We start from the raw sequence: 27,809 nt of genomic DNA, 5'->3' as shown, positions 1-27,809 counted from the left end.
AGGATCTCGGCTGGCTACTATTTTCACCCAGCCGGACATTGGACGCAAAAGCAGAAAACACTGGGTTTATCAATGCCATTTAACAAGAGGGAGAGTGTATCTGTTTAATGTGCAATCAAGACAGCTAAGGATTCTCATCCATGCCTTAACAGATATGTATTGCATGCCACATTGGATAAATGCTCTGGCAGGAGGCCTTAACATTGATTTCAACAAATCATCACATTATAAAGCCCTAATTGAAATCAGACAGAAGATTTGACACACATACAGGAGCATTGTGGGAAGTTTGGAAAATATCTATTATTTTAATGATTAAATTCCCTCATCCCGGATCTACAGTATCCGTCCCCCAGCATCATAATCCCTTACTCACTGAGGCTATGGCAGTGGTGGTTTTGGTTTGCATGTGTGTTTGTGCACACGTGGTGAAGGCACTGCCATAAACAGTAACACCCCAGCGTGGATGCAGGATGTGCTGTATTAACTCTGTGTGTTATTGTAGGATTTGTTCCCAGAGCGGGCATTGCGTACAGAGAAAATGCATGTTTTCTCTCTGCGATTTTAACGCAATTTGACTTGGTGCAGCGGGGCTAATTCTGTTGTGCTTAGTCAAGAGATGATTTCTCCTGAGGATTCGGAGAAAGAGCAAAGTAAAGACAGACAGTTTTTTCACTCAACTCTACTCTTGAATCCCTTGTTGTAATGCAGGGGGGTCTGACCACAACTGTTACCAATTGGCCCTGGTGTGACTGACTGTGTATAGAGGGTAGGGCTTTTTTGCCAACCAAAGCACACACATCTCTAGATGTAACTGGAACTTCACTTGGCACACACAGATGCACTCAGCATGATGATACAACTCAGGGCAATTATGGTATTTACAAGAAGTTGCACAGTCTTGGAACGGTTTCTTTTCAACCTCTCTCTTTTTTGTGCTTTCGGCTGCTTATTGTAAACAAACGTACCCAAAGGGTCTGCGGAGAGTGAGGATTAGGGGGAGTTTTACCAAAACCCAACAAATCATTTGAATATCTGCCAAAAAAAGTAACTAGAATTATTATATAGAAAATAAAAAAGAAGTGCAATGTCTATAGAAGTTACGTCTCTGTAGAGAAATAATCTTAAAAAATGTGTTTGGCCAATCTGACATGTTAGCGAGGACACTTAAACACAGCCAATATCTTTTCCTAAGCATTTTCTAGAACAACAATAGAAAATGTTTATTTATACATAATGGGAAATATATTCCTCTTCACTCTTAAACCAGTCACACTGGTGATGGATTGTTAATGACTTGCATGCGGCTGTGGTGTCCAACACCAATGTGATCAGTTAGAAATCAATGAATATTAAGAACATACAGTAAATGTGATTTTATATTTTATAATCAGGACAGACCTATGACATATGTAAACACAGACTCCAATAACACTATTCATTGATCAGTAGTGCATATAAATAATGGTACACAGGTGAAGTCCATACAGTATGTTTTCTTAGCATCTACCCTGTTTTTGTGTCTTTCTGCCTAAATGCGTGCACATGTCATGTGCTGGTGGGGTTTTTGAGGGCATCACCACACACACAATTCGCCCTTCCAACATCTGGCCTTCTGAAGTGCCGGGCCACATGTGTACAGATTAGTCTCACTGCTGGACATTATCGCCCACCCCTGGCCCCAATGAATCTCTGAGACCATCAGAATAGACTGACAGGCTCCTCTGGTCAACACTTTGGGGTTAAAATATCCATTATTGCATCATTAGACAGTTTCTCCCTCTATAAAGTAGTGGCTAGCTGAGTTATGATACACGTCTTGCCTTATGCAGCTTATGCCTATGGCCACACTTGCCAATGATCAAAATGTTGTATTGTTTATTCATATTGCGGGGCAACAAGGTATTTTAATGAAAACGTTGTGTTGGCACTATCTTTGTCAATCTTGGAATAAATGTAACTCCCCTATTCCAGCAAGAGAATTAGCAGCATGACAGCTGAAAGAAGTAACCTTTCAATTTCACTCTCTGATGAATCAGCATATGGGACTCTCAATGACAATAGTATACATGCACATAACAACATAATGAACTTGAAAAAGAGCCACTGGCAAATGTAGAGGGAAGTCTCGAGTGAGAGTCATCAGTGGCCTTAAACTTGGTTTCAATCACAAAAACTCAAAAATATATGAAGAACTATTTAAATACACCAATAAGGTCAGAGAAAAGTGACCCTCCACTTTGATTATCTTTACACATGTGGGTGCCAAATTTCCAGCCTTAATTCTTACCATTTGTGTGCCAATTTGAAACAGAAACCGGCTGTGTGTCTATGGACAGTTTCACCTCCCTAACCCTACTCCGTTTACCCAAAGATCCATCATTGCACATGACTGACACCGACAAGAATGACCATCTGATGAATGAAATTCCCGAAGTTGAACCTCCATTTAAAAGAAAACACTTCAAAGAAAAGGACATAAATTAAGAACAAATCTCCGCACCAGTTTAGTTTTAGCACGAACATACCACTGGGGTTTTACTTCGTAGACTCCAAAGTGGGGTCCATGTGAATTATGGGTATGCAGTCTACCCGAATTCTGTGGGAGGTGTACATTGTGTTTCTCCAATAGTCACATGCATTTATGAATGCAGATACATGTTAGTGCAATAAAAAGCATGACAAGACAGTGGGATTCAAAAATGACCTTGGAAGTTTCTTGACACAAATAATCAACAGCGAGATTTCCTAATATCAATATCTTGCTATTGCTATCCTAGGCCTGTTTACCAAAATTAGAACATTTATCAGGCAGCTTTGTGTGATAACCTTACTCAACAACTCTTGTTCTATCAGCCTGATGCTTTTACATATTCTGTTCCTTTACATTTATTTCTAGAAGTAAGTTGTTGCATACATGTGAGAAACACTGGGATCATTGGAAAATATGTAATATATGGAGCATCATAGGATAGTTGCCTATCCTATGATGCTCCAATGCATCGTTTGGCACAGAAAGAATAATTCAGTCCATTCTTGAATGGAGGAAATGTGGGCCTTTTCAGGAGCATTGCATGACTAGAGTGCCACTCAAGCTTTTTTAAACATCCTGAGGAGTTTGTGTCTGCAAAGACTGGAAATGATCAGCACTATGCACATACCGGTACACAAGAAAAACAAAGAAGAAAGAAAGATAGTTGCTGAAAAAAACATACCAGAAGAATAAGAGATGTCATTAAGGTTTCTGGGCATATGTTGACCATAATAAGTTTCAGTATAAAACTGGGCTGTTCAAGACAGCTGGAAATCCTTGAGATAATTAATTAAGATCAATATCCAATAATTTCATCCTCAGATTAAAAAATAAAAGCCTTGAAAAAGGAAAGGAGTAATAACAATGAGGAGAACCAATACCACATTATACACTTCTGACTGAATGCGACTAATTCTGAGGGCATTGCTCATCCCATATTGCCAGGCATCAACCAACAGTGAATGTAATGAACATGAGTTGAAATAACCAGTTTATTACAAAGAGGTAAAACAAAAACCATGATTTAAAAATGTTTTTTTTAAGTGCAAAGAGGAGAAGTCTGATCATTACCAGGCTCTTAAAGCCAGGTGCCACCGAACAATGTGTGCATGATGAGCATGAGGGTGCCAGCAGCGTGAGGCAGGGACCACCCTGTCACTGGCACGACACCTCCAAACCAGCCGCTGTTACACTTCATCACTACTATCACACTTCATTGGCAAGGACACTCAGTAGGGTGTGACATATTGAGAAGCTAGGCCCTAATAATTTTCATTAAACCGATTTGATTTGATTGGATGAGACTAATATCGTAGGGCATGAGAACAGTGCAATACTGGATTCTGGTTCATTCACCTGTTTATACACTGCACCATCTGGTAACAGTACTGCTAATAAATGATAAAACCAAATATTAAAGTACTTTTACTGACATTTGTATCAAAGCATCTATGGCAGTTTTCAATTACATTACATATTCATTTTTCGTTCATCCTTTTTGAATATGACCATCTTGTTTTTAATAGAATAGTTAGAATATCACAGAGAGAGAGAGAGAGAGAGAGAGAGAGAGAGAGAGAGAGAGAGGCCGCAATTTTTTTAGTAACTAAACGACTTTATTCTTATTGAAATTATCTGAGTTTACCAACTAAACACCCTTGGTGAGTTGAGCTTCCTGGCAATACGCTGACTGGCCGACTGACTGACTGAGGAGTTATGGAGGGACTTTGATCTTCATGCCAGACCCTGTTTCACTCATAATGCACTCACACGCATGGAGACACATATGCTCCCATGCACAGACGCTGACACAAGCACCCACTACATACACACTAGTGTATGAGCATTATACAGACAGGCACAGCCTAATAGGCACACACACACAAACTTCCCGGATATGACACATTTCCGACGAACATTTGTGGACCAGACTGAAGGAGAGTCATCTTCTCGTGTTAACCCACGCTGTTGTTTTGAGGGATAACAAGGGCATTAGGATATACAGAGCTATATCAGTCCTCCTGTTATGTTTTATTGTGGAAAATTGATTTAAGGGCCAGCTGGTATTTATCGGCTACAGATCACTGGGGATGCGGAACATGAAACATCACAGAGTTGTTGTTGGAAAATTCTCAGATAACGTGGGATGGAATCTGGGTTTGTGGCTCTACGGTGGACTTTACTTTGGATCATGCGCTGTGCATGAGCGTCATTTTGAGAACTCTTTCAATATGAATCTTAAGTTCAAAGTCCTAATGACAGACACTTCTGATAGGAGCGACTATCAGTAGCTGGAAAACAATAAGAAGCGGTTTAGAGAAAGATAAAAACAAGCAGGTCAAATCAGCCTCCTGGCGCATGCTTCAAACAGAAATGGAGTAATCACCGTGTCTTTGAATTTCATCACATTCGGCCATGGCACTATTGTTTTAAAAGGAGTTATCAAACTGTTGTTTCAGAAGCAATTGAGTGGTCAAATTTTAAATGTCTTACGCAATTGTAGGAGAGAAGGCTAGATGTGTGAGAGAGAAATATTGGGAGGAATTGGTGACAGTGTGTTTTATCTCAATGCGGACTGTTTATAGTGTTTGCTGAACTGAGCCTATTTTGCAAGTGAAGTGAACTGTTCATCTCCAGTGACTGTTGTTAGAGTTTTGCACATTGAGCTAGAGTTGTGCCCACTGTGTTTTAGCGATCGAAAAAAACTGTAGTATTGATTGAATACCAATAACATCTATTATGATAGGTGGGAACACTTGACATTTCAGCGTGGCACATGAGATGCACATAATTGCTGAAAATCTTAGAGAGTATGTTGTGGATTTCGGGATTAACTGTACTCTTATTCATGGAGGCCAGTCAAACCGCATGCGCACACACACACAAACACACACACACACACACTAGAGTCCAAGTATCTTCATCCTACTGTAGCTATGAAGTGTGACAGCGCACTACGAGTTGCATCCATTTCAAACAGCTGCAACTGCAGCTGCCATGTGATTGGCAAGCTCCTCCAGCTGATGAGCGAAAAGGAGGAAGTGCGAATTTCAGGAGGAGAAGAAGAAACCCCCTCAGAGGAATTAAACAAATTAAAAAATCCTATGTGAGATATCCTGTGACTCCGTCTTCATCCGCCCTAAACGTGGATCGTTCCAATACCACAACACATCCATCCCCCAGAAGACAGAACACACAGCCATGAATCATTCCAGTCAGTAGGTGTAAACACCAAGGGTTCGCTGAGGACCATCACTATGGTGTAGTGTGGTGTGACGCCATGCCACTGCCTCTACTGCCCACTAGTGGGTTTTTGTGTGGGCTGCAAGAGGGGAGCAGAGACATGGCTCTTGATTTTAACTTGTGATTCTTTTAATTTGAATTAAATTTTAAAGTTCAGGAAAGTGAATGAATCAAAAGCAGCAGAAAAAAATCTAATTATTAAATTAAATACATTATTGTATATTTCTGAATTACTGCTTAAAATGTATAGTGTGCCCCGTGAACACAGCACAATTTTTTTTAGCAGTAATCGAGAAATTGTATGTTCCTGTATGCAAAAGCACAGATAGTTTTAGAACCACTTGAAATCCTTTTATAAGTGTTAATGAATTGGGGTAACAAATAATTTCGGTATACGTAATATAAATGAATGAACACACTAAAAGACTACTGCTAAAGAACCAGTATTTGCCTTGCTTTTAAAGAGAATGTTCAATGAGGTAAACATAAAACAAATTAAAGGCTTAATATTAATAAACCACCTCCAAAAATGATGTTAAAAAATGTTTTTTTTGTGTGTGTGTGTGTGTGTGTGTGTGTGTGTGTGTGTGTGTGTGTGTGTGTGTGTGTGTGTGTGTGTGTGTGTGTGTGTGTGTGTGTGTGTGTGTGTGTGTGTGTGTGTGTGTGTGTGTGTGTGTGTGTGTGTGTGTGTGTGTGTGTGTGTGTGTGTGTGTGTGTGTGTGTGTGTGTGTGTGTGTGTGTGTGTGTGTGTGTGTGTGTGTGTGTGTGTGTGTGTTTATCCGCTTCAGTCGGGACAGTGCAGGTATACTCTCAAACAACTCATGAACACCTCACAGATTGTCTCCAACTCTTAACGAAATGGAAACAAAAGGGGACGCTGGTTTCAAGCCAGATGAGCACGATTAGATAACAGATCAAAAGGCATTTATAGGGGCATGCATTTATTCAAGCGGATGAGATATGTGGAGTCCTCAGAACATAGAATGGATGGCGGCATTTTTACAAAAAAACTGGCGGCCAATTAAGGGCCTCTTATTTAAACTGTCGGGGGGGAAAACCTAGGCTTTGAAATCTTTTTTATGGTCTTCTTTTAGCAATTTTAAGCCTGGGTTTTGCTTGTCTGATTGCAAACATGCAGGGTTATCAGATAACAGATGAAATGGGTGGGGCATATAAGCATTTCCCACTTGAAAGGTTCTGACACATTTGTGCAGTATGCTTAAAGACATAACAGTTTCTAATGGGGGAGATGTGTACAGTATCACTTTGAAGGTTAGGGAGCTATATTGCTTAAATCTTCTCCTGTCAAACACCTCTCCATTGCCATAACAACACGTGTGTTATGTCTACAGTGACTTTGTGCAAATATGCAAGTACAAAATGGAATTAATAAACATTGAAGCATGCATAAAAGTTGCTTAAAAGTTGACAAAATATCAAACAAATGTTGGTTTTATTTTGTACTATTCGCCCCCATCGCTCTGATTAATTTTAGAGACCACTGAATTCATCTTTATTATCTTTATTACTATTGTTAGGTTTTATTTTCTCTTCCTTTTAAGAAAAATGTTTTCTCTGGATATTGGTTTGCTAATTGATGGTTAACACTGAATAATTAATGCTTAATAAGCATTAATTAAGGGTCGCCTCCGAGTCATGCTTAATAAGCCTTAATTAAGCATTAGCTAACAGTTATGCTTACTTAATGCTTAACAAAGCATTAGTTAACTAAGAATAGTGCATGCTTAACCAAGCATTAACTAACCCTTAATATCTAAGCATGAACAGTTTGTTAATGCGACCTTATGCATTTACAAATCCTTCATAGCCTTAAGTAACCGTTAATAGCCTTAACTAAGCATGGACTAACAGTTAATTAAAATACCCTTTTTGTAAAGTGTTACCAAAATACCCTTCAAAACTATAATTTGAGCTTAGTGTGTGAACAAACAAAAAAAATAGTTTAGACATTATTGACACTATTTATGCTTTGGAATGGGATCTCTATCTACAGGGTCGCCTCCGAGTGGTCATTTTAATTTGCTGCCTTGTGTGAAGCACTCTGTTACCTCGGTTATGAAATGGGCCATAAGAATACATTTTAGCATTATAAATCCACTTCTATGGCACCCCGGTTGCTCATCGTTAGAGCATGTACCGTTAAGGCTAAGTCCTTGTCGCAGCAAACATGGGTTTAACTTCCCCCATGTCTTCCCCCTCTCTCTCGCTGACCCATTTCAAATATATGATTTAAACTATCCAATAAAGGTGAAAACACCAAAAAGTATTCTTAAAAAAAATAATTAAAGAATATTCTCTATTTGTGTCTAATTTCACTTTCTTTTGTGCATTCATTATTTCTTCCAAGTCTCTTAAGTCTTGTTTTCCTTCTTCACCCTCCTTCCATCTCGCCCCCTCACACTAAATGCAAAAAGAAATTAAAAAAGATCTCAGACTCCCTTGACTCACTGTCTCTGCACAGTGCGTCGGTAAAATTAGCCCACCCTGCTCTCTAGCACACTCCCTGCGTGTGTGTGTGTGTGTGTGTGTGTGTGTGTGTGTGTGTGTCTTCGTGAGTGTGAGGTCCAGCACTGACGAATACTCCGGTCTCCATCCCATCTCACGCTGGCCAGTGGCCTCTGAGCCCCTCATGCAGATATAAATATGGCCTGTGTGCCAGTCACAACCTGAAAACATGTGCTGGACATGTGGTGTAGGCTTTCAGTACAAACACAATGATCTCACACTTTGACTAGGCACTTACACTCAAACATAAACACTCATTTGTGTGCACACAGCCACACACAGCCACACACACAGCCACACACACACACACACACACACACACACACACACACACACACACACACACACACACACACACACACACACACACACACACACACACACACACACACACACACACACACACACACACACACACACACACACACACACACACACACACACACACACACACACACACACACACACACACACACACACACACACACACACACACAGAGTGCAGGCTGCTAAAGAACAGATGTATATACATACACACACATAAACACATAAAAATGCCCAGCAGATGAAGGTGCACTGCAATCTTCCCCCTGTGCTTAAATGGGAACCACGTGCTGGTTTTGGGTTGAGGCAGACTTAGTAAAGTAAGTCCTTCCACTCATTATGTGTGATGACCCATGTTACCCTGAGGCTGAGGGGAATGCGAGGCAGCTCTCTGCTTGGCGGCCCTTTGAACGTGGCATCCAAACCGGAGCAGTTAGCAATTAAATAAACAGAGAAGGAGATTTGTTCCCTCTGTCACTTGCGCTAGCCAAAAGGAACCTGCCGGGCCAAGCCTGAGTCAGTCTAAGGTACCATTAAATGGCAGGGAATCCTTTGCCCGGAGCCAAAGGACCTGGCAGCTGACACTGCAGAGGTTTCCCGACCGCCAATACCACCAACACATGCGGCTAATGTGCTTCCCCTGGACAATCTGCCCGCAAGAGCTCTCCAGGGAAAAATTACAACACAGTATCAACATCTTGCCGTTAAATTGTACACATACCACACAACCTAGGCAATTCTCCCCCCACAAAAAAACAACATAGTGGTGGAGTTGTCCCTGCATTTAAAAAAAAAAGCGCAGTGAGTCAAATCATAACATCCTCATTTCGAGCAGGTGATCCAGTGAGGTAACGCTGACTGGTGGAAAGTGTAACATCTGTGTAAGAACTGAAACTTCATAGTCTTCATATGACTGCTTCCTACACACATTCAGTTCAACGTGTTGGTCAAGGGTAAAGTTTTTCTCTTTGACAGTAATAATGTAGGATTGTTTTAATGACTGCAATGGAGGACCGTATAAACAGTGCAGCAGTGTTGACAAAAAATAATGATGAAAAGTGGTTTCGGTAACTACATCTGTATTCAAGTATAGTTCCAATAAAGCACTGTAAGGTAAAATTATCAAAGCATAGAGCAATGTATGAGCTTGTCAGATAACTATTTGAATTTTTTATGTTATGAGTGGATATATAAAGTGAATTGTGCATTAATGTGCATTATGCATAACTTCTCAGAGCCATTGTGAGGAATGACCTTCTGCACTGGTCCTTATTACAGCAAAGCTGAGGGAGACTCTGACTGAAACATTGTTGTCTGACCATAAGGTTCTGTAGGTGGTGCATGGAGTTGTCAATAAGTTTTTATGTTGAGCAGCTTGTGCAACATCTCCTCTCTAAATACAACGCTAGGTGCTGCAGCTTTCTTTTTTTTCAGTTTCTTAACTTAACAGTTTCTTCTTGACTTAGAGTCACTTGCTCTGATGATGCTGACCCAACAGCTGGCTGCAAAGAAAATAGCACTAGCTACAACAGTCTGGTAGAAGATTTGCAACATCCTTCTGATCACATTGACCGATCTAAGCTTCATCAAGAAGTAGAGTCAAGAAATGAGGCAGTACCTGATTGCACTGGCTTGCTTTGATGTATGATTAAAAAGGTAAATAGATTACCCAATAAATGTCAATAGAAAGCATTAAACTCACTGCACAGTTAACAACTATGCCTAATTCTGCATTACCAATTCAATTATTAATTACAATAGTTGAAAATATTTGCTATGCATTATATGTATCGTGAAAGCTGTTTAAAACATCTGAAATCATGCATCATGACCTGGTCCTGATGTTTATATTTTTAATGGATTCATATTAGTAGGTATAAAATGAATGTTAGAAAGTGTAAATGTTGCAGAATATGTGACAGTTAAGGCATCAAAGTAAAGCCCATAATGCAAGCTAAACCCCCTCTAATGTCCACTCAGACTGTAATAAAAAGGCGGATTCGCAAAGACATGGTAATAGAACCAAACCCTTCAAAGAACACACACAGCCCAAGTGTTTGTTTCCAAGTGTTGTGTCATGCTCTTAACAAATGGTGGTGGGAAATAACCGGTGAAATCATACCTCCCTATAATTCCCCCCCCCCTTCTTTATTAGCCTATGTGTTTGAGTGGATAACACACAATTGATAGTTTGTGAAAAAAGCTTGTGTCTGCCAGCATGGTGGCTGTGTGTGTTGTGGAAGATGGATGGATGGATGGATGGATGGATGGATGGATGGATGGATGGATGGATGGATGGATGGATGGATGGATGGATGGATGGATGGATGGATGGATGGATGGATGGATGGATGGATGGATGGATGGATGGATGGATGGATGGATGGATGGATGGATGGATGGATGGAGTAGGGAGTGAAAGGGAAAAGACCTCGCCCAGTCTCTACACGGGCCTGTTGGTGGACATCTGGATGTGATCCGGGTCTGCAGATGAGCCGAGCAGGAATGACCACACCTCACTCCTGCATTATACTGTATAATGTATATTGGGCTTCTCTAAGTCATTAGTCATTATGTACACAATGACAGCGGTATCTGAATACATGTGTGGTTCGGTGCAAGTGAGAAAGACAGGGAAGGTAAGCCCATCAGAGAATTTCAGGGTTTAAAGGGGGTCTCAAAAATCGTGCACCTCATTTAAACCATATAGAAGGATGTCGTGGTAAAAAAAAAAGAAGCACAGAGAGCTGTCAATGTGCCTCAACCTGTCAATTTTTAGAATTCATTGATATCCCAATAACTATGACAAAAAATGCAGGCAACAGAGCCTTCTCCATTTGTCTCTCCTACCACCTGCTAGCAGTTTGACTGGTTCTCTTGTAATCTAGATTGCAGTTTAGGCAGTTTCACAGCCTTCCAACATGCTGCTGTCAAAAAATCAGTTATAAACTGTTGTTTTAGTATTATTTGGGGTAGTATTTTATATTTTAAAAACTGTAGTCGTGACACTGCTGACTTGTGACTTAATTTGATAAGTCAAGGACTCTTTACCTCTTTCTTTGAACTCAAATATATCCTGTACCTTGAAATTAGATGCCAAAAGCATTTTGTAAAATTACACACAGACGTGCCTGCTGCTATCATTTGTCATTAAAAAAAATAATGAGCTAGATTCTTAATTGCTGGCACCAATGTTGTATTAAACAGCCAATACTTGAGTAAAATGGACTTAAATCAGTAATTTCTCCTCGGCCATTTCAAGCTAAAACACCCCGAAGAAACATCAGCTCTTCAACATGCAGTGTAAGGATCATATTATCCATAGAGCTGTGGGGTGGGGATAGGTCATAATGTACAATAATATCTCTTACACAAATGTACTGAGAAACATAGTCACTGTGGTCCACAAAATTGTTTGGATTTCGGTGCGTTATTACTCAAGTTCTGCAATGACGCAGACCACAAAAAAAAAAAACATACAACCACTTTCAAACCATACACTGTATGTTTCAAACTCAGACCTCAAGGTGCTATCAGAAGAGATCCAAAAACTGTACGAGAAATGAATTGTTTGATAGCAAATAGATGATAAAAATCTTGCACAAAACTAGTACCAAACATGTTGATCCTTATCATTCACTGGGTGCAAAGTCACTATTGCTGAACATTTCTGATGTAATTTCTTTGTTGAGAGTACAGATGTACTAAAACTGCCAACAACAAACAATTGTTCTGTGATATTTGAACCTCTCCCTCACAAATATAACAGTGGTTGACTACTGCAACTCTATTGAATCCTCAGGCTTTTGCTAAACCAGACTTTAAAAGAAGAAACAGTCTCTCCACAATTGCCCTCCTTTATTACTGCCATACATCAGTTTTCTCTTCCTGCAGTCTGAGAATGTCTGCCACTGGCTTTTAAACATCGGGCCTTTCCTGCTAACAACTGTCACCACCACCACACATTTATTCCAGATGTATCAAGACGAATCAAAACCATGATCAGGCCATAAAGCCTTGGAGCTCGTAGAGCAGAAAGCTTGAAGGAGGGAAAGGTTCTATGGCGAAAGCCTCCTACAGCATCAATTCAAAGTAAATGGCATACAAACCTTTAACTGAATAATCTAAAATATATATATATATATATATATATATATATATATATATATATATATATATATATTCATATACGTATATATATGTTAAAAGTAGTATTACTACTAAGAACATTGCGTACAAGCTTTCTCTAAGATACAGGCAAGAAATATATGCATTATTTTGTTCAACTCATTTGGCTTTGAAAGGCTTTACACAAGCAACACCTCATAAAAAATGTGTCCTAATGCCTTTAACATATTCGTCTACCTTAATCATCAATGCCATGTATAACTTCTTTCTCTCCGTTGTGTCAGTGACATACATTTATTTTAATTAAGAAGTGAGTTTATGGAAATTAAGCTGCAGGCATTGAGCTGGCTGCCAGAAAACCCCCATAAGGAAACAGACAACCTTATAATGTATGGACTGTTCATTCAATCCACCAAAGAGTCCAAAGGACACCCAAAGCGTTCACATTTTGATCAGACACTGTTTAGGATGCCATAAGATGACCCTGAATAAATTATATACAATGAAAGCATGTGCAATCAGTTAAGGATCGGTGTTGTACACTTTTCTGGCATTAATCTGAAACTCCATAGAAAAGACAAAGTTTGAAACCAACCAGGGGCATCCAACAACAACTAAAAGGGTTCAACAACAGGTTGCATTTCAAGAAAGTGTAGGGAACTAAAGTGTAAAATCCTTGCTTTCTGAGGGAAAAGGAAGGCATCAATCCCATGAGGGAAACAAAGAAGTTGTGATTGATGAAGTGTCTTGAGATGTTTTTCTTTAGCGTCCCAAAAGGTTAATTTCCTTGCTGCTTATTAGCTGGATTATTCATCACATGGTGGCGGTTTATGTGGCCCAAGTCCTTCATTGTCATTGTTGGTGTCACACTGGTAGAGTTGTGGAGAGGAGGGTAGCCCCCTATTCTCCACAACGCTACCAGTGTGGCACCAACTTTCCTCAGACAGAGATGGATGTTGGGTAGATAGATAGAGAAATAAGGACACTAGTACTCATGATTGATTGTACCCTGGTTAGAATGTGTAGCATAGGAGTTTTGGTCTAGCTGGTAACAGTGCAACTTTAGTACGCTATATTGTCTCAATCAAGTACACTACAATAAATGGTCTTTAGATACCTGCATTTTAACACTCTAAAAGCGTTTTTATCTGGCCACATCTGAGAAGTATTTAAAACACAATTTCTGTGAGAGACACAAATTGGAATCTTAATCTACTGTTCCCAAATAACTCCTTAGAAAGTTAATAAGAACCAAACTGATAGGTTTCATGATATTGATATCTGTGAAAAAGTGCAGAAAGTTGCAAAGATGTCTCTAACACTCTGAGGGGAATTGTAAAACAAAATGTGATAGATAAAAAAGAAGATTATCAAATTATGTCTTTTTTTTCTTCTATTACAGTTTTTTACGATTGCTAAACCACAGTGGGCACAACTGAAGCGACATGTGCAAAACTCTAACAACAGTATGCACAGCAGCAGTTCATTCGGACCAAACTGTAGCTCGTTTTTCATTGCTTAAACACAATTTTCAAAACTCTACACACCTATCTCATGGCTTAACCACAGCCTGCACAAAACTGTGGATTTCCAGCACTTTTTTCAAATGCTAACACACTGCGCCCAACTGTAAACCACACGTTCAAAACAGAATGAATGCCATTTCAAACATTGCGGATTGCAATTTCAACTGAAAAACTAAGATGTCTTGTTTTAGACTTGTTAGTGAACATATATACAGTATAAAGGGAAAGCTCAAAAATATATATTTTTTGGGAAATGGACCAAGGAAGACATGTTGTTGGAGGGAGAAGAGTGGCAGTGAGAGTGTGGATGTGTGGAGGAAGACCTAGAAGACATAGAGCTGTAATGTCTGATGAAATACAGTAAGGGCTACACTGAAAACCCTGTTGTGAATCATGGTCTCTCATCGAGAGAGGCAGGGTTGAGAGTGCAACCCAATCTGCAAAAATCTAAAATTGCATCTGTAATACGAATTTTCCAGCAAACAAACAGCTTAGAGTTGCATCCTTACAGTAAATGACAACATTGCAGTAATTGATTTATGTATTACAATTATAGAATATTTACACAAATAAATACTACATTTGGAAATGTTTTCAATAAAATATACACAATGTGTATCATTGAAGCAAACTTCTGATTTTCATTTATTTTTGTTTTCCTAAACATAACTGGTATGTTATAAAATAAACAATTTCATGTGAAATAATTTCACTCTTTCATCAAAGAAAATATTACGTTATTTGTGTGAAGTAACTCAAATTATTCAAACTCTAAAGATTAAAAGTTTGTCATTTGTGTATTGGGGTTTGATGCTAGTGTTTATACTCTGAGTGTGTTCTGAATGAGGCTGGTTCATAGTGTTTGCTGCACTGAGCCTATTTTGCAGGTGAAGTGAACTGTTCAGCTCCAGTGACTGTTGGTAGTGCAGACTGTAGTTAGAGTTTTGCACATTGAGCTACAGTTGTGCCCACTGTGGGTTAGCAATCGAAAAAAACTGTAACGTTGTGTTAACTTTTGCTACAGGTAAGTTTTTCTCTGTGCACCTGTGTTTACTAAGTTTCCAGCACCTTGGTACAGAATGTTTTTCTTATGCCGATTCTGATGTAGGGGAGAACGGGGTAATGTGAGACATCGGTATTGTGAGACACCCCCTGTATCTAGGCAACGGAACACATTTTTGGTCATGTGAGCATTATGTTTTCAAGCCCCTCCCATTTCACCTTGGCCATGAAGGAGAGGAGAGGACCTCATGGTGGTGTTGTAAGCATGTTTTTTATCACAAAAATGTTTTTTTTGCACGTTAAAGTAACTTTTCTTGCTGTCAGCTTAATCAACTGTTGTGTCAAAGCAAATTGATTCAGGTAGAAACACTTCTATCACACATGTTGATGAACTACCAACATATGCAACCATGGGATGATAACTGAAGATTAGCCTGAATTGTTAAGAGAGGTAGTTTTTTCTCAAATTGTTGCAGTGGGGTAAAGTGACACAAATGCTGTGGGGCAAAGTGAGACAGTGTATGTGCCCTCTTTTAATGAATCCATTACATTTAAGGTAGCAAGGAGACTAGTTTGAATAAGACAAAACACAATGTGGGCCGGAGGTGGGGGTTGAATGGTTGAAGGGGTGTCAGCAAAGGCATGGTTTGGCAGGTATGTATGTGGGGGACAGGAGAGTGACCTATAACATCAATGGACTCAATATGTCTTTATTAAATGAATGATCCCAATAAAACAAATGCAGAAAAATATAAATTAAAGACTCAAAAGATGGAAAATGACTGGTGGGCCCAGTCCTGTGTTCTGTGTCCCAGGCTGTTCTAGTGAGTTCTGATTGTCCTTTGCTCTGATCCCCAGACACTAGCTGGCTCTAAAGGCCCGGACACACCGGCCCGATAATCGCCGTCGTAGATGTCGTCGGGCGGGCAGTCTTTCAGTTGGAGCAATTTGATTTGTGGAGGGCTAGCGAATCAGTGAAGCCCGGAAGTGAGGAGGGTAGCACAAACAGCTAACAACAGTTAGCCATTGTTTTAATGTGTTTGTTTGTTTCGTTCAGCGAGTACTCATATGCATCAACCCTTGTTGACTGCTCGACACCATGCTCGACACTCTCTGCTAAAAATTGTGCTCTTTATGGTCCAGAAATATAAATACGTATTTCTATCTATGTTTATGGTCTAGAGAGCCGTCCCATCATTTCCGGCTTCCGTATTTTTTCGGGCCACAATACAGATTAGCGCCGCCTGCTGTTATGGAGACATTACGTCCCGCGCAAGCGCAGAGCGTACTGAAAGTCAGCAGTCGGCTTGGTGTGTTCTTTGCACTTTTTTGGCCGCGAAGGGAAGACTGGAGCTGCCTGAATCGGCAAACTCCATTTTCGGGTAGTCGGACTGGTGTGTCCTGGCGGGGTCTTGTGTTCTGACCCCCAGACTGTGTTTTAAACTAACTGGTTCTATCTGTCATTTGAACGTTAATTAAAACATTATGAATTATATGTTGTATTTGACCAGAGTTACTTTCAAGTGTTTAAAAATATGTTTTGCTTAATTGACCAAACCCCATTATTCTGTTACTAGTCCGACATTAGTTCTGGAATATTTAGTTTAAGCTAGCTGTCAGGATTCTAACTAACAACATGTGTTGTTATGGTAGTTTAAGAGTGGGGAAAGAAAATTGATCAGTTTACCCCCTTGATTTCACTGGTCTGTCTCAGTTTACCCCTAAGCTGGGTCTGTCTAAGTTTACCCGTAAGTTTACCCCTAAGCTGGGGTAAACTTTTTTTAAACAATCATATTCTCACTGCCGTTCATCCTGAATAGATTCTGATATTTCCATTGCTAGGAAACATCCTGAATTAATGGGAAATGTGTAATTTTGACTGATGAATTATTTTAGCTCGTTTAGAGGGGAGCACATGTAATAAGTGTATCACTTTACCCTACTCTTCCCTACTCATAACTATATCGCAGTATTGGGAAGATTTGCTTGTGTCCTTATCAAACCATGTATTTGGACACTTTTTTTGGACACTCCAGGCAGGCCAAATAAGCAATTGTAATACACCACATTGTGCCTATGATTACTTGTTAATGGACCAATTTATTGGTAGTCTATATTTTGAAAAAAAAGTATTACTTAATCAACATTAAGAATAGAAACAAATGCAGAACTCAATAAAAAGCAAAGCAAATAGAGATAATTAGCATACAGTACAGATCTAACCTGTAGAGTAAGTGGAATTTCGAGTCGAAAGTTGGCAAATTTATGTGAAAAATGAGACCAACGAATATTATAGTGTGGGTGAGTAATCCCTCCATCATTTATGGTTCTCAATATAATTCACAAAGTCAAACATAAGTCAGCCAATCTGGTGGTCACACAGAATGGGGCTCACTTTCGCGGCTCATTGGGAGCTTGACATTCCTCTGATGACAACATTATTTTGAAGACTCTCATGCCGTCTGGAAAACACTACTCACTACTACCAGTCACACTTTCAAACCGAGCGAATCAAACAAACAATAAATCAATCTACAGATCTAATCACACCGACTCTTTCCGAGTGCCATCGTTAGTATGGTTTATTTGCTCACCGAGCTGTTTGAAAAGCAGAAGCAAGCACAGGGCCATGTTCTCTGGGACGGCTGCTGATGTCAGCAGTTAGTGCTTCTCTCCTCTCACTCTGTTTATTTGGGAGTCATTAGTGCTGTCCAGCTTGGGGTCTATACATGCCGACACAAAATCAAATCAGCGATCTAATTATTAGCCAGTCCATAGGAGACAAGCTTATTCTGTTTAATAAGCGGCTGGCTTACTTACAGACAGGACACTTGGAAAGTAACATAAGTATATCTTAAGATAAAGAATAATCAGGCTGGGTGACAAAATGCTTTAAAAGTGCACACAAGGTCACAAACTGAAAAACTGCAGTGGCCATGTGTTCTGTTTTAACAAGTCCAGGAATGACACATTAAACCCCTGAATGGTAAGTGCGGAATAATGGAAACAACACATGTACATGAACTAAATCACAATTACAAAGGTAGCCAGGATATTTTGGCGTATTAAAGTAACTGTTTTTTTTCTGTACTTATTTTTCTTTTGGTAGAGTTTCACATGAGTAAGTAGTTTAATGAAACGGCCAATAATTATATTTCCTTATGTAGCTCATATTTAGGCATTATAAAAAACAAAGACTGGTAAAACAATGAGCAAGTCTTAATAGATGATATATTCTAAGATTGCATTAATCTGTGCTGTCCAAATTAGGCTCTTCTGTCGCTGGGAAGGTGCTAGAAGCCATAGAAAAGGGGACATGACCTTTGTTGCCAAGTAGTTCAAAGAGAAGGCTAAAGAGCAAAATCAAGACCTGTAGGGGAGAACGGGGTAATTTGTCACATGGGTTGGATGTCACATTCGTTATATCTCGCCACCAGAGCGCGCTAGCTCTGAAATGTTGATATAAAAAAGGTCCAGAATTGGGATCAGAGGTCACATACATAGACTTCCTTGGAGTTCGACTGCTGCATTTCAGGTGAGAGGATGTTTTGTGTTTTTCATGTCAAATTCCAAATATTTTGCTTCTCAGTATTTTTCTTCTAGGCTTTTACACAATGGGTTTATAACAAAACACTTGTTACCCTCAGAAAGTGTGAAGGGTAAACTATAGTTTAGATTGTGGTTAGCAAGCTAATTAGTTGTCAGATGGTTGTTGGCCTTGATGCTAGCAAGAAATTCAAGTTGGGGTTGGTCGTCAAATTTTTTGGGGGGTTGGTTGTCACATGTTATCTCAAGGCTGCAGCCAGAAAAGGAACCCAATAACGAAAGAAATTGTCAAGCTGTATCCTCACTGACACCCCAGAGAAGGAAATAATAGAGCAGGAAAAGGCAGCTAGCAAGCAAAAGAAAAAAGGGCAACAAAATCAAAACAACCCAGTGCATCCCAAACTAGACCAGCTGCCAAGGCTACAGAACGTTATGTAGGCCTATTTGTCAACTTGACAATGCAATTAAACATTCAAATTTGGTCCTGCCTCCTTGCCTTCTTTTTAAGATTTTTCCCATTAAGATAACATTGTGACAAACAACCCCATAGTGTGTGACAACCGACCCCTTGATGGGGTTGGTTGTCACAATGTGTCAGAGTGTCTTTGATGGTAAATTACTTCTTCATTACAATAAGTTGGAAAAAAAGAGAGACACACATTTCTAGCCAACACCTTAAGCTTCAATTTAATGTAGGAATGGCTATTGACAGATGTTTTGGTGATGAGCAATTCTCACTAGAGTAAAAAGTGTGCCTACTTGTTCTCCCCTACATTGCTTTTCTGGATCTAGCCAAAGTCTTTGACACAGTTGACGGGCAGGCACTCTGGAAAATCCTCACAAAGTTAGGGGTACCACCCAAATTTCTGAGCACCCTTCAACAACTACACTCTGTCATGCAAGCCTGTGTGTTCACCGGTGTAAACATCCCCACCCTTCCCCATCCACGTAGAGGTGAAGCAGGGCTGTGCACTTGCTCGAGTGATTTTCAGTCTTCCTCCGTCAGCAGTAACTCTCCTTGCACATTAGTCCCTTCAAGCTGATGATGATGGGATTGAAACTTAGTTCAAGCAAAAATGCTTCACCAAGACAACAACTATCACTACGTATATGAGCTACAGGTCGTCCACCAGTTCTGCTACCTCTGCAGCATCCTTGCCTCAAACTGCCAAAACTATGGCGACATCCAAGCACAAAACAATCGTGAGACTGCGCTCCCGGGTCTTTGAGAACAAAAACCTAAAGCTACAAGGTAACTGTCTACCAAACAGTCTGTTGTTGATGGTGGTCAATGTCCGTTATTAAGATGATAATGATTGAATATTGTCACATAAGTGTTTTGAAAGAGCTGTCTAGCTCAGGTAGATTATTATTTCTAAATTGCATTATGGGGGAACCCCTATCTGTCTTGTCATCCTGATATCCTAAATCTGTAACAATGGCTGAAGGTTTGGCTTGACCAAAGTGCCCCCAACAAAGCCCTTTACTAGACAACACACAATTTAACTAGGCCTACTAGAACCAAGCTGCTACTGTGTGAAGCAGAAACAAGTTATATGTTTTTCTCATCACCGGCTTTAAGTCACAAGAAGACTGCACATGTGGTCAAATCCCTTTGCAGTGCCAAAAGGAAAATCTCTTGCATCCAACTAAAATGGGTTCCAGAAGGTCCCGATCCAAATGAGGGTGTGTTTCTCTCCAGTCCCGGATATGCTGTACACTTAGTGTCTGTTACTGAGTTTTCAATAAAGATAGGGTTTGCCTAGCAATAACAAGCGGCCCCAAATAATTTGTATCAAGGATGGAGGGGGGGGGGGGGGACAGTCCACTGAAAGGCCATGGTGGTTGTGAAAGTTAATGAGAGAACACATCTACTAGAGTTGTCAGAGAGAGGACTGAGGTCTATTCAACATATGGGTATGGAGGTCTTGACCAAATTAAGGAATAAATCATTGACTTGATTAATGTGAATGGTTTACGTGTGGTTAACTCTGAGGGGCTGATTGAGTTGAGATGGAAACTCCTGTTGAACTTCAAACATGCTGATAGTTATTAGGAAAAAATTACTTTTAATGAACGATTCATTCATTAAATTGGACCAGTAAGTATATAATACCTGATCCTGATGAGGCCAAAAGCAGAGCTGAAACACCTGAAAATGGACCTGCCCTTTGACATGAGTTTTAATAGGACATGGCATCATAGCTGTAGTATTTCACAGCGAGCAAATCCATATCAAAGAACCTCCTAAAAATTAAAAGTCTCAAACTATCGCCATCCCTTTCAAAAAGAAGCAACTTTAACAAGCTAGCCAGGGTCAGTCACTCACAAGTAAAATACATTGACATGGACTGATGTCATTGCTCCAGGCCACAAGCTGAGAAGTATCAACACTAATAAAGTTAATTAATGTTGCTCTTTCTCTGTGAGAAATGAGTCTACTGCTGATGCAAGCCATTTCAGTTGGTATTTGCAGGACAATTTTCTGCAACATTTAATTTGGAAATGAAAAATATACTAATCTTTGGTATTATGTAAGAAAAATACATAAAAATACTTGATGATAGCACATCATTTAACAAATTTTAACACACTAAAAATAATGATTGAGTTTCTCTTTTTGTTATGACTGGCAAGTGAGATGGGAAATTCTTCAGTGTGCAATGGATTACTGTTATGAGCCATAAAGTAAAGACTAAAACTGAGGTAATTGGTCTGCTTACACATTTTTACTTTTCAGTCGAATTTGATGCAGTTGAGACTGAGAGAGGAGTAAGTGGGGGCTTTGGGTTCATCTCTAAACCTCTAAAAAGGGTCATCTTCCTTGCTGACCTCAGCCGGATTTGTTTCTCAAAAAGGAAATGACTGCAACCTCCACTGCACTTGGGTCATGAGCTAGACTTAAGCAGCCAAACTACAAAGAGCTTAATCTATTTATAGGAAAACACTGCTTCAGTACAGTGATCAGGGGGGGAAAGGAACCCTACAAGACAGTCAGTCGCTAAGGTTACTTGCCCACTGTCAACATCAACAAGGAACCTTGCCGTCCCCCTGCTGAATACTGGGAAAGTCCAAAAAAAATCAATTCTCCCTTCATCTCCAACAACATTACACTATACCCCTTTCCTTTTAAACTGTCGATTATGACATTTAAAATCGGTAAGAAATGCAGAACCTACAATTGAAAGTCTACATGAAAAATATTCCAGTAATTTTTGTTTTTTGAATACAGGAAACATTAATTAATTGAGACTCAAAGTCTCAAAACAGCACTCGGACAAGCCACACTTGAAACACAGGCCAAGTTATTGATATGATAACAAGGATATAAAATGTAAGCTATACATATGTGATTACTACCGAAGAGAGCTGGAGAGAGGGATGGATATTTGGAGTGGTATAGCCTAAAGGCATATGATGGAAAAAGGCATATCATTCTCTTCTTGAACTTACTCTAAATATATTCCAACAAATTGTATTTTGTAATGCATACAACTGCCTTGATTGCACAAGTACAAATACACTGCAAATTGGTAAGCCTAATAAGAATAAGGGAAAATGTACTTCTAATTGCTGTTTTTTTATATTTGGTTTATAAATTGCCCAATGGCTCCAGATCATTATTTGTGATCAGCTGCATATTTCTTAAAGCATGTAATTGTTCAAATCTGATGAAACAATTCAACCAACACCATCATGTGTCAGTTTATCTCTGACAAAAAACTGTTGGTAATTCTGCCCAACAGACTTCCAAAACATGATTGTTGGGCATGTCTCTGTTACGGGGAACCGCTTTCTAGGTTTGTACAAAAGCACATGCACTTTGAACTGCATATTGATACTGCCTACACACACTTTAAAAAAAAATACATTAATACGTGAACATATACATTATTTGAGTGTGGTCAAAGCCAGTCACCCTAAACCAGGCAATATGGGAATGTGTGCACTACACAATTAGACACTAAGGAGACTCTTAAAGCATATCCTTGATTTATGAATCGTGGTACACCCTTATTCTTCACACTGTCAAACACGAAGGAACCCAGATAACTCCCATAACTCAGCATGAGAGGATGCAGAGAAAGGACAGAAAGAAACGAGTGTGCACGGGAGAACATGGAGTGGGATGAGAGATGGAAATGCAGCAAAGCACACACAAAGGAAAGAAACAGTAAGAAAAGCTGCGGAAGAGCCAGAGCCCTGTGAGCCCTGTGAATCATTAACTGGTGTCAGCAGGCCTTATAAACCCCAAGCTTGGCCGTTAATTGTGGTTTGAAATCCATGGGAGACTGTGTGAAGCTTGGACCAGTCCACGTGGAGATTCTAAATCTACACTTTATCAACCATGAACACAGGGACCAGTTACACTCCATGCACCATGAATATATGTTGTAATAAAAAAAATTAGGCAGTGTATATGTATCTGTTATGCTTATCACAATAACAAGAAGACATGCTCTCATTTTTACCAAGAATACCGGTGGAAATGTGTGTGGGCTTCTACATATTTGTACAGGTTGTATTACAATACCCACAGGTGGCATAGATATTTTTGGCCTTCACAGACATAAAGAGTTGAGTTACAATCAAATGTACATTTAAGAGTCATGTGGGGACCAAACACGGGAGTAGAGACAAGCCATGCTTTCCTTCCAGCCCACTTGTGCTGGAAACTGGTGTAAATCTCAGTTACAGCTCTCACACACATTCATGTTCATATTATTGGAAACAATGACATCAAGCTGAAAAGGGATGAGAAGAGAACCACGCCAGTCGGAGCATTAGAGCAATGATCCATTTCTAGTTCAATACGGTAACAGGAGAGCGGGCTGAAACAATCAGCTTTCCTTTCTCTCTCTCTTCCCTTCTCCCATCGGTGTCGACCGAACATCTGCCATTTCTTTCCCAGCAGAAAGGGAAGGTCATTTGTTTCCGCGCCGAGTTCTGTCTGTGTTAGGCAACCTCTGGACTTGTTTGGGTAGGACTGCTCACTCAGACAGGATATTACAGGATAGGACAACGCCTTCTTTTCCCAACTGGGTAAAAAAAAACAGACAATAACTGCCTTTGATGTAGGTGCGTGAGGACTACTCCAGATAGTTAGGGATCCACGGAAAAATGAAGGACAATTCATAACTATTTAGTTGAACTTGGTGTTTGTAAGACTCTTAATAATTAGTTTTATGAAGCCCAGCAATGTTTCTGATGAGATTTAGGCTATATCAGTTGTTTATTTCTAACATTACAACTCCGTATAGCAATATCAAGTAACCAAATAATTACAGAGGCCCTCAATCTGAATATTTTAAGTTTAAATTGGCTAGCCATGGGAGAGAGAAATATCAAGTATCCTACTACTAAATGTGTCTATGGCAAATAAAATGGTCCCCAATCCAGTGTCACTCAGGCTCACCTCTTTGATTACTGCTGTAGGCTTTATCATCCACTATCCTCTTGTATTGACTTGCAGTATCTGGACTATGAAGTTATTCCCTCCCTTCCCCGGTTGTCAGAGGAGAAGCTGACAGACTAATGTATGTTCTGGGCTCACTGTCAGTGTAAACATTACAGAAAGCGCTCATGATTAAATAAATAAAATAAAACGATAGGAATATATGTACATCCACTTTGTAAGGTAACACTCTCAGGCCTATTATCTGCAATAGGCTTCTGAGAGCCACGCATTAAAGGATCTGATTGTTCACCGGCTGACAGACGATCGTCCCCGAGTCTTGTGTCTCGAATAGCGCCTGGGTGAGCTTAAACACTGTCTGGAGCGACGGGCTCCATTCCGTATGGCAGATTCCACCTGTGATGGGAGCTATTTATGTACCCATGAGAGGCCTTTAGGACAGAAATAACTCAAGAGCACCATTATCTCGGAGCAGATCCCATTCCAGAACACAAAACTCCTACAGTTTTTTTGGCGCATTTAAGTAGCATGAAGAGAGAGGTCACTTTGCTATGCGGGATTTATGACAAAGGAGAAGTTGCTAGACAGGTCACGACCTGAACGTGAGGTCAGTCGCACCAACAATGGTGGTGTGTGTGTGTGTGTGTGTGTGTGTGTGTGTGTGTGTGTGTGTGTGTGTGTGTGTGCGCGTGCGTGCGTGACACTAAATTTGTCAGTGTTGTGGGGGTGTGAGAGAGTATCTGTCCGGAAAGTTACATGAGGCAAGTCGTTCCATTGCGGTGCATGTACAGTATGTCTGATTGCTTTCCCAATGCGGTGTGTAATGCGTCTGGAATGTCTTTCACACATACGGACAGACGCGCATGCAAATCAAACCTTACCATTGTGTTCGTCCAGCTCATTGCCAATCTCCTGGCCCATCATCTTCTGTCGGCTGATGACAGCTGCTAGTGCATCCAAGCCTGCATCCTGGGCTGTGAAGAGCGAGGAAAGAGTTACATTATATACAATATAATGTAATTGTGATTTAATAAGGCAAGTATTTGGGGAATAGGAATGAATGGCTGTTGTGGTCCAGGCTAGCACAGCTCACAGTGCCACATGTAAGTCATTCAGTGCTTCTACCCTTTTAATCTTATTTCTCGTATTATTAAAAAAGAGGGAGAAAAGATTTGGCCTCTGTAGGTAGGTAGGTAGGTAGGTAGGTAGGTAGGTAGGTAGGTAGGTAGGTAGGTAGGTAGGTAGGTAGGTAGGTAGGTAGGTAGGTAGGTAGGTAGGTAGGTAGGTAGGTAGGTAGGTAGATAGATAGATAGATAGATAGATAGATAGATAGATAGATAGATAGATAGATAGATAGATAGATAGATAGATAGATAGATAGATAGATAGATAGATAGATAGATAGATAGATAGATAGATAGATAGATAGATAGATAGATAGATAGATAGATAGATAGATAGATAGATAGATAGATAGATAGATAGATAGATAGATAGATAGATAGATAGATAGATAGATAGATAGATAGATAGACAGACAGACAGGTGTGTGAATGTGTTAATGACAAATTGTGAAGCACTGTGTTTGTTAAAGTAAAAGTGCTTAATAAGTAAATCACATTTAAAATGAATTCAATCATGACTAATCACCTTCAATGATCCGGTGTTGCTGCTGTTTGATCTCTCCAAAGGTCAGCCCTGTGGTCTCCTCTGTTTCGTTGACCAGCCAGGGGTTGGCCGCAACACCTCGACTCGCTCCTGCCCCTTCGGCCATCAACGTCGACCTGTGAAATATCATCATAACACTGCTTACTTTACAAAATGGTTTCCATAACTAAATGTTCAAATGTGTTTTGGAGACCATGGAATCACCATTAAACAAGCAGGACATCATCTGTTAAAAGTAAGTAAAAGATGAATCAACAAAACAGCACAAAACAGCTGAAAGGTGCCCTTTGGTCTGTCAATCAACATTCTAGCTCAAAAGTCTAAAACACTCAACGTGCACCAGTGACTTTAAGCTATATAAGTAAACACAGGCAATATGTCTTGGTTGGCATAGGAGTGCAATGCACGTGTGCAACTCGTACAACAAACACATCTGTACAAGGCATGTTCCCCTTTAAATACTAGTACTTCTTTGACTCTTTTGAACAACAAAACCCTTTAGATCAGAGGAAAAAAAGGTATTTACTGTATTTACTAGATTTTCTCTTTTAAGTTTTTGGAATTGGTGAAGAATACCAGGTCAGCTCATGTACTGTGTCAACACTGGTTTTAATCTGTCACAGAACTGTGGACTGCTGGGGAGGTTTTGGTCTGATGAAGTAACAAACCAAAGAGCACTCTGTACTCTACTGTAGTGTACTGTACTGTACTGTGCTAAACACCGCTGTGTGGTTTGAAAGATATTCTTCTATCTTAAAACTCCCCATCATGGCTGTCTAGTAGGGGCGACGGGTCCATATCTCTGTGCGAGTCTGGATTTAACCATGTCTGCCGTGAGCCAATCTGCTGGTCAAGCCCAGGAAAAAAGACCTTGACCACATGTAGGCTTCTCAGTGACTAGGGAAACAATAGCATTACTATCTATGCTTAACTGTTGTGCTGTGATTTGTGATGTTTGATATATTTCAGTATTTTATGGATACATTCAACATGAACGTTCAAATTGAAAAGTGAAAAGTGAAAGCTTTTTATGTTCATCTCAATTTTGAAACCCCATCTCAGGTATCTCAGCCTGATCACTAATCGAATATTTTTTTTTTAAATTATTGTAAGTAAAGCATTCACAATGCTGGCTAGCTGGGGCTGATACCATCAGAGGAGAAGTGTGAGACAAGGCATTCGTTCTAAATCTCTATTGTCATGTTTGATTACTATGAGACTGTGTGCCAGCCCTCCACTTCCTCCATGCAAAGTGTCCAATGTGTGAAGATCCAATTAACCAGTCAGTATGGAGCACTAAAATCAGTCAGGCACATCTGTTGCACTAGACTGCCGCCGTCGGGGCCCAGGCACCCGGGAACCTGACTGAATAACTGGGACAAGCAAAATTTTACTAATTACAACTATTTCCAGCGCAATCAAATACAAAAGCAAGGTGAGTGAATAATGGAGGAGAGGTGGATCTGAGGGGCACCGGGGTGAACTGAGCCTTAAAAAGTAGGCGCCATGTCCTTCTTTTGCTTAGTCTGAAATGGAGATGCTTAGAATCTATTGTTTCGGGGATAGATTAAAGTTCCCCTCCATAACCTCTCTATCCCTTTCCTTTCTACCCAAAGTTCTCACCCCCTCCCCCCCCCCCCCAAAAAAAGGGGGAAAAAATAAAATAGAGCAGCTTAGATTATCCAAGCATGGCCAATCTCTCCCCCACACCCACGCACCCACCCACATTCTGTCCTCAGAGACCACACAGTGGGAGTAGGTTCTACCCCAAAATCCAAATTACCCACCACATATCACTATTAAACTTAGGTCTCACTGAGCAAACTAAAAAAAAACTTACGACCACATGATTACAGTTTGCAGAGCTAATTTATTAGCAAATGTCATTTAAGATTTA

The 27,809-nt window shown here is 40.0% G+C and overlaps 1 protein-coding gene across 1 annotated transcript in view; it reads right to left on the bottom strand.

The window, feature by feature from the left end:
* Window positions 1-27,809, bottom strand: part of stx8 (syntaxin 8) — a 49,401-nt gene that overhangs the window by 18,160 nt on the left and 3,432 nt on the right. Inside the window, exons 5-6 of the mRNA XM_080030074.1 lie at window positions 25,895-26,028; window positions 25,126-25,218 (exon numbers count right to left, since the gene is read on the bottom strand). Coding sequence (XP_079886200.1) covers window positions 25,126-25,218; window positions 25,895-26,028 — 227 coding nt within the window. The remainder of the gene's footprint in view (window positions 1-25,125; window positions 25,219-25,894; window positions 26,029-27,809) is intronic.

Source organism: Ammodytes marinus (assembly GCF_949987685.1).
Source record: "Ammodytes marinus genome assembly, chromosome: 6".
In the NCBI taxonomy this organism is placed as follows: Eukaryota; Metazoa; Chordata; class Actinopteri; order Uranoscopiformes; family Ammodytidae; genus Ammodytes; species Ammodytes marinus.
The sequence above is the reverse complement of the archived record's forward strand: the minus strand, read 5'-3'. Positions and strand labels throughout refer to the sequence as shown.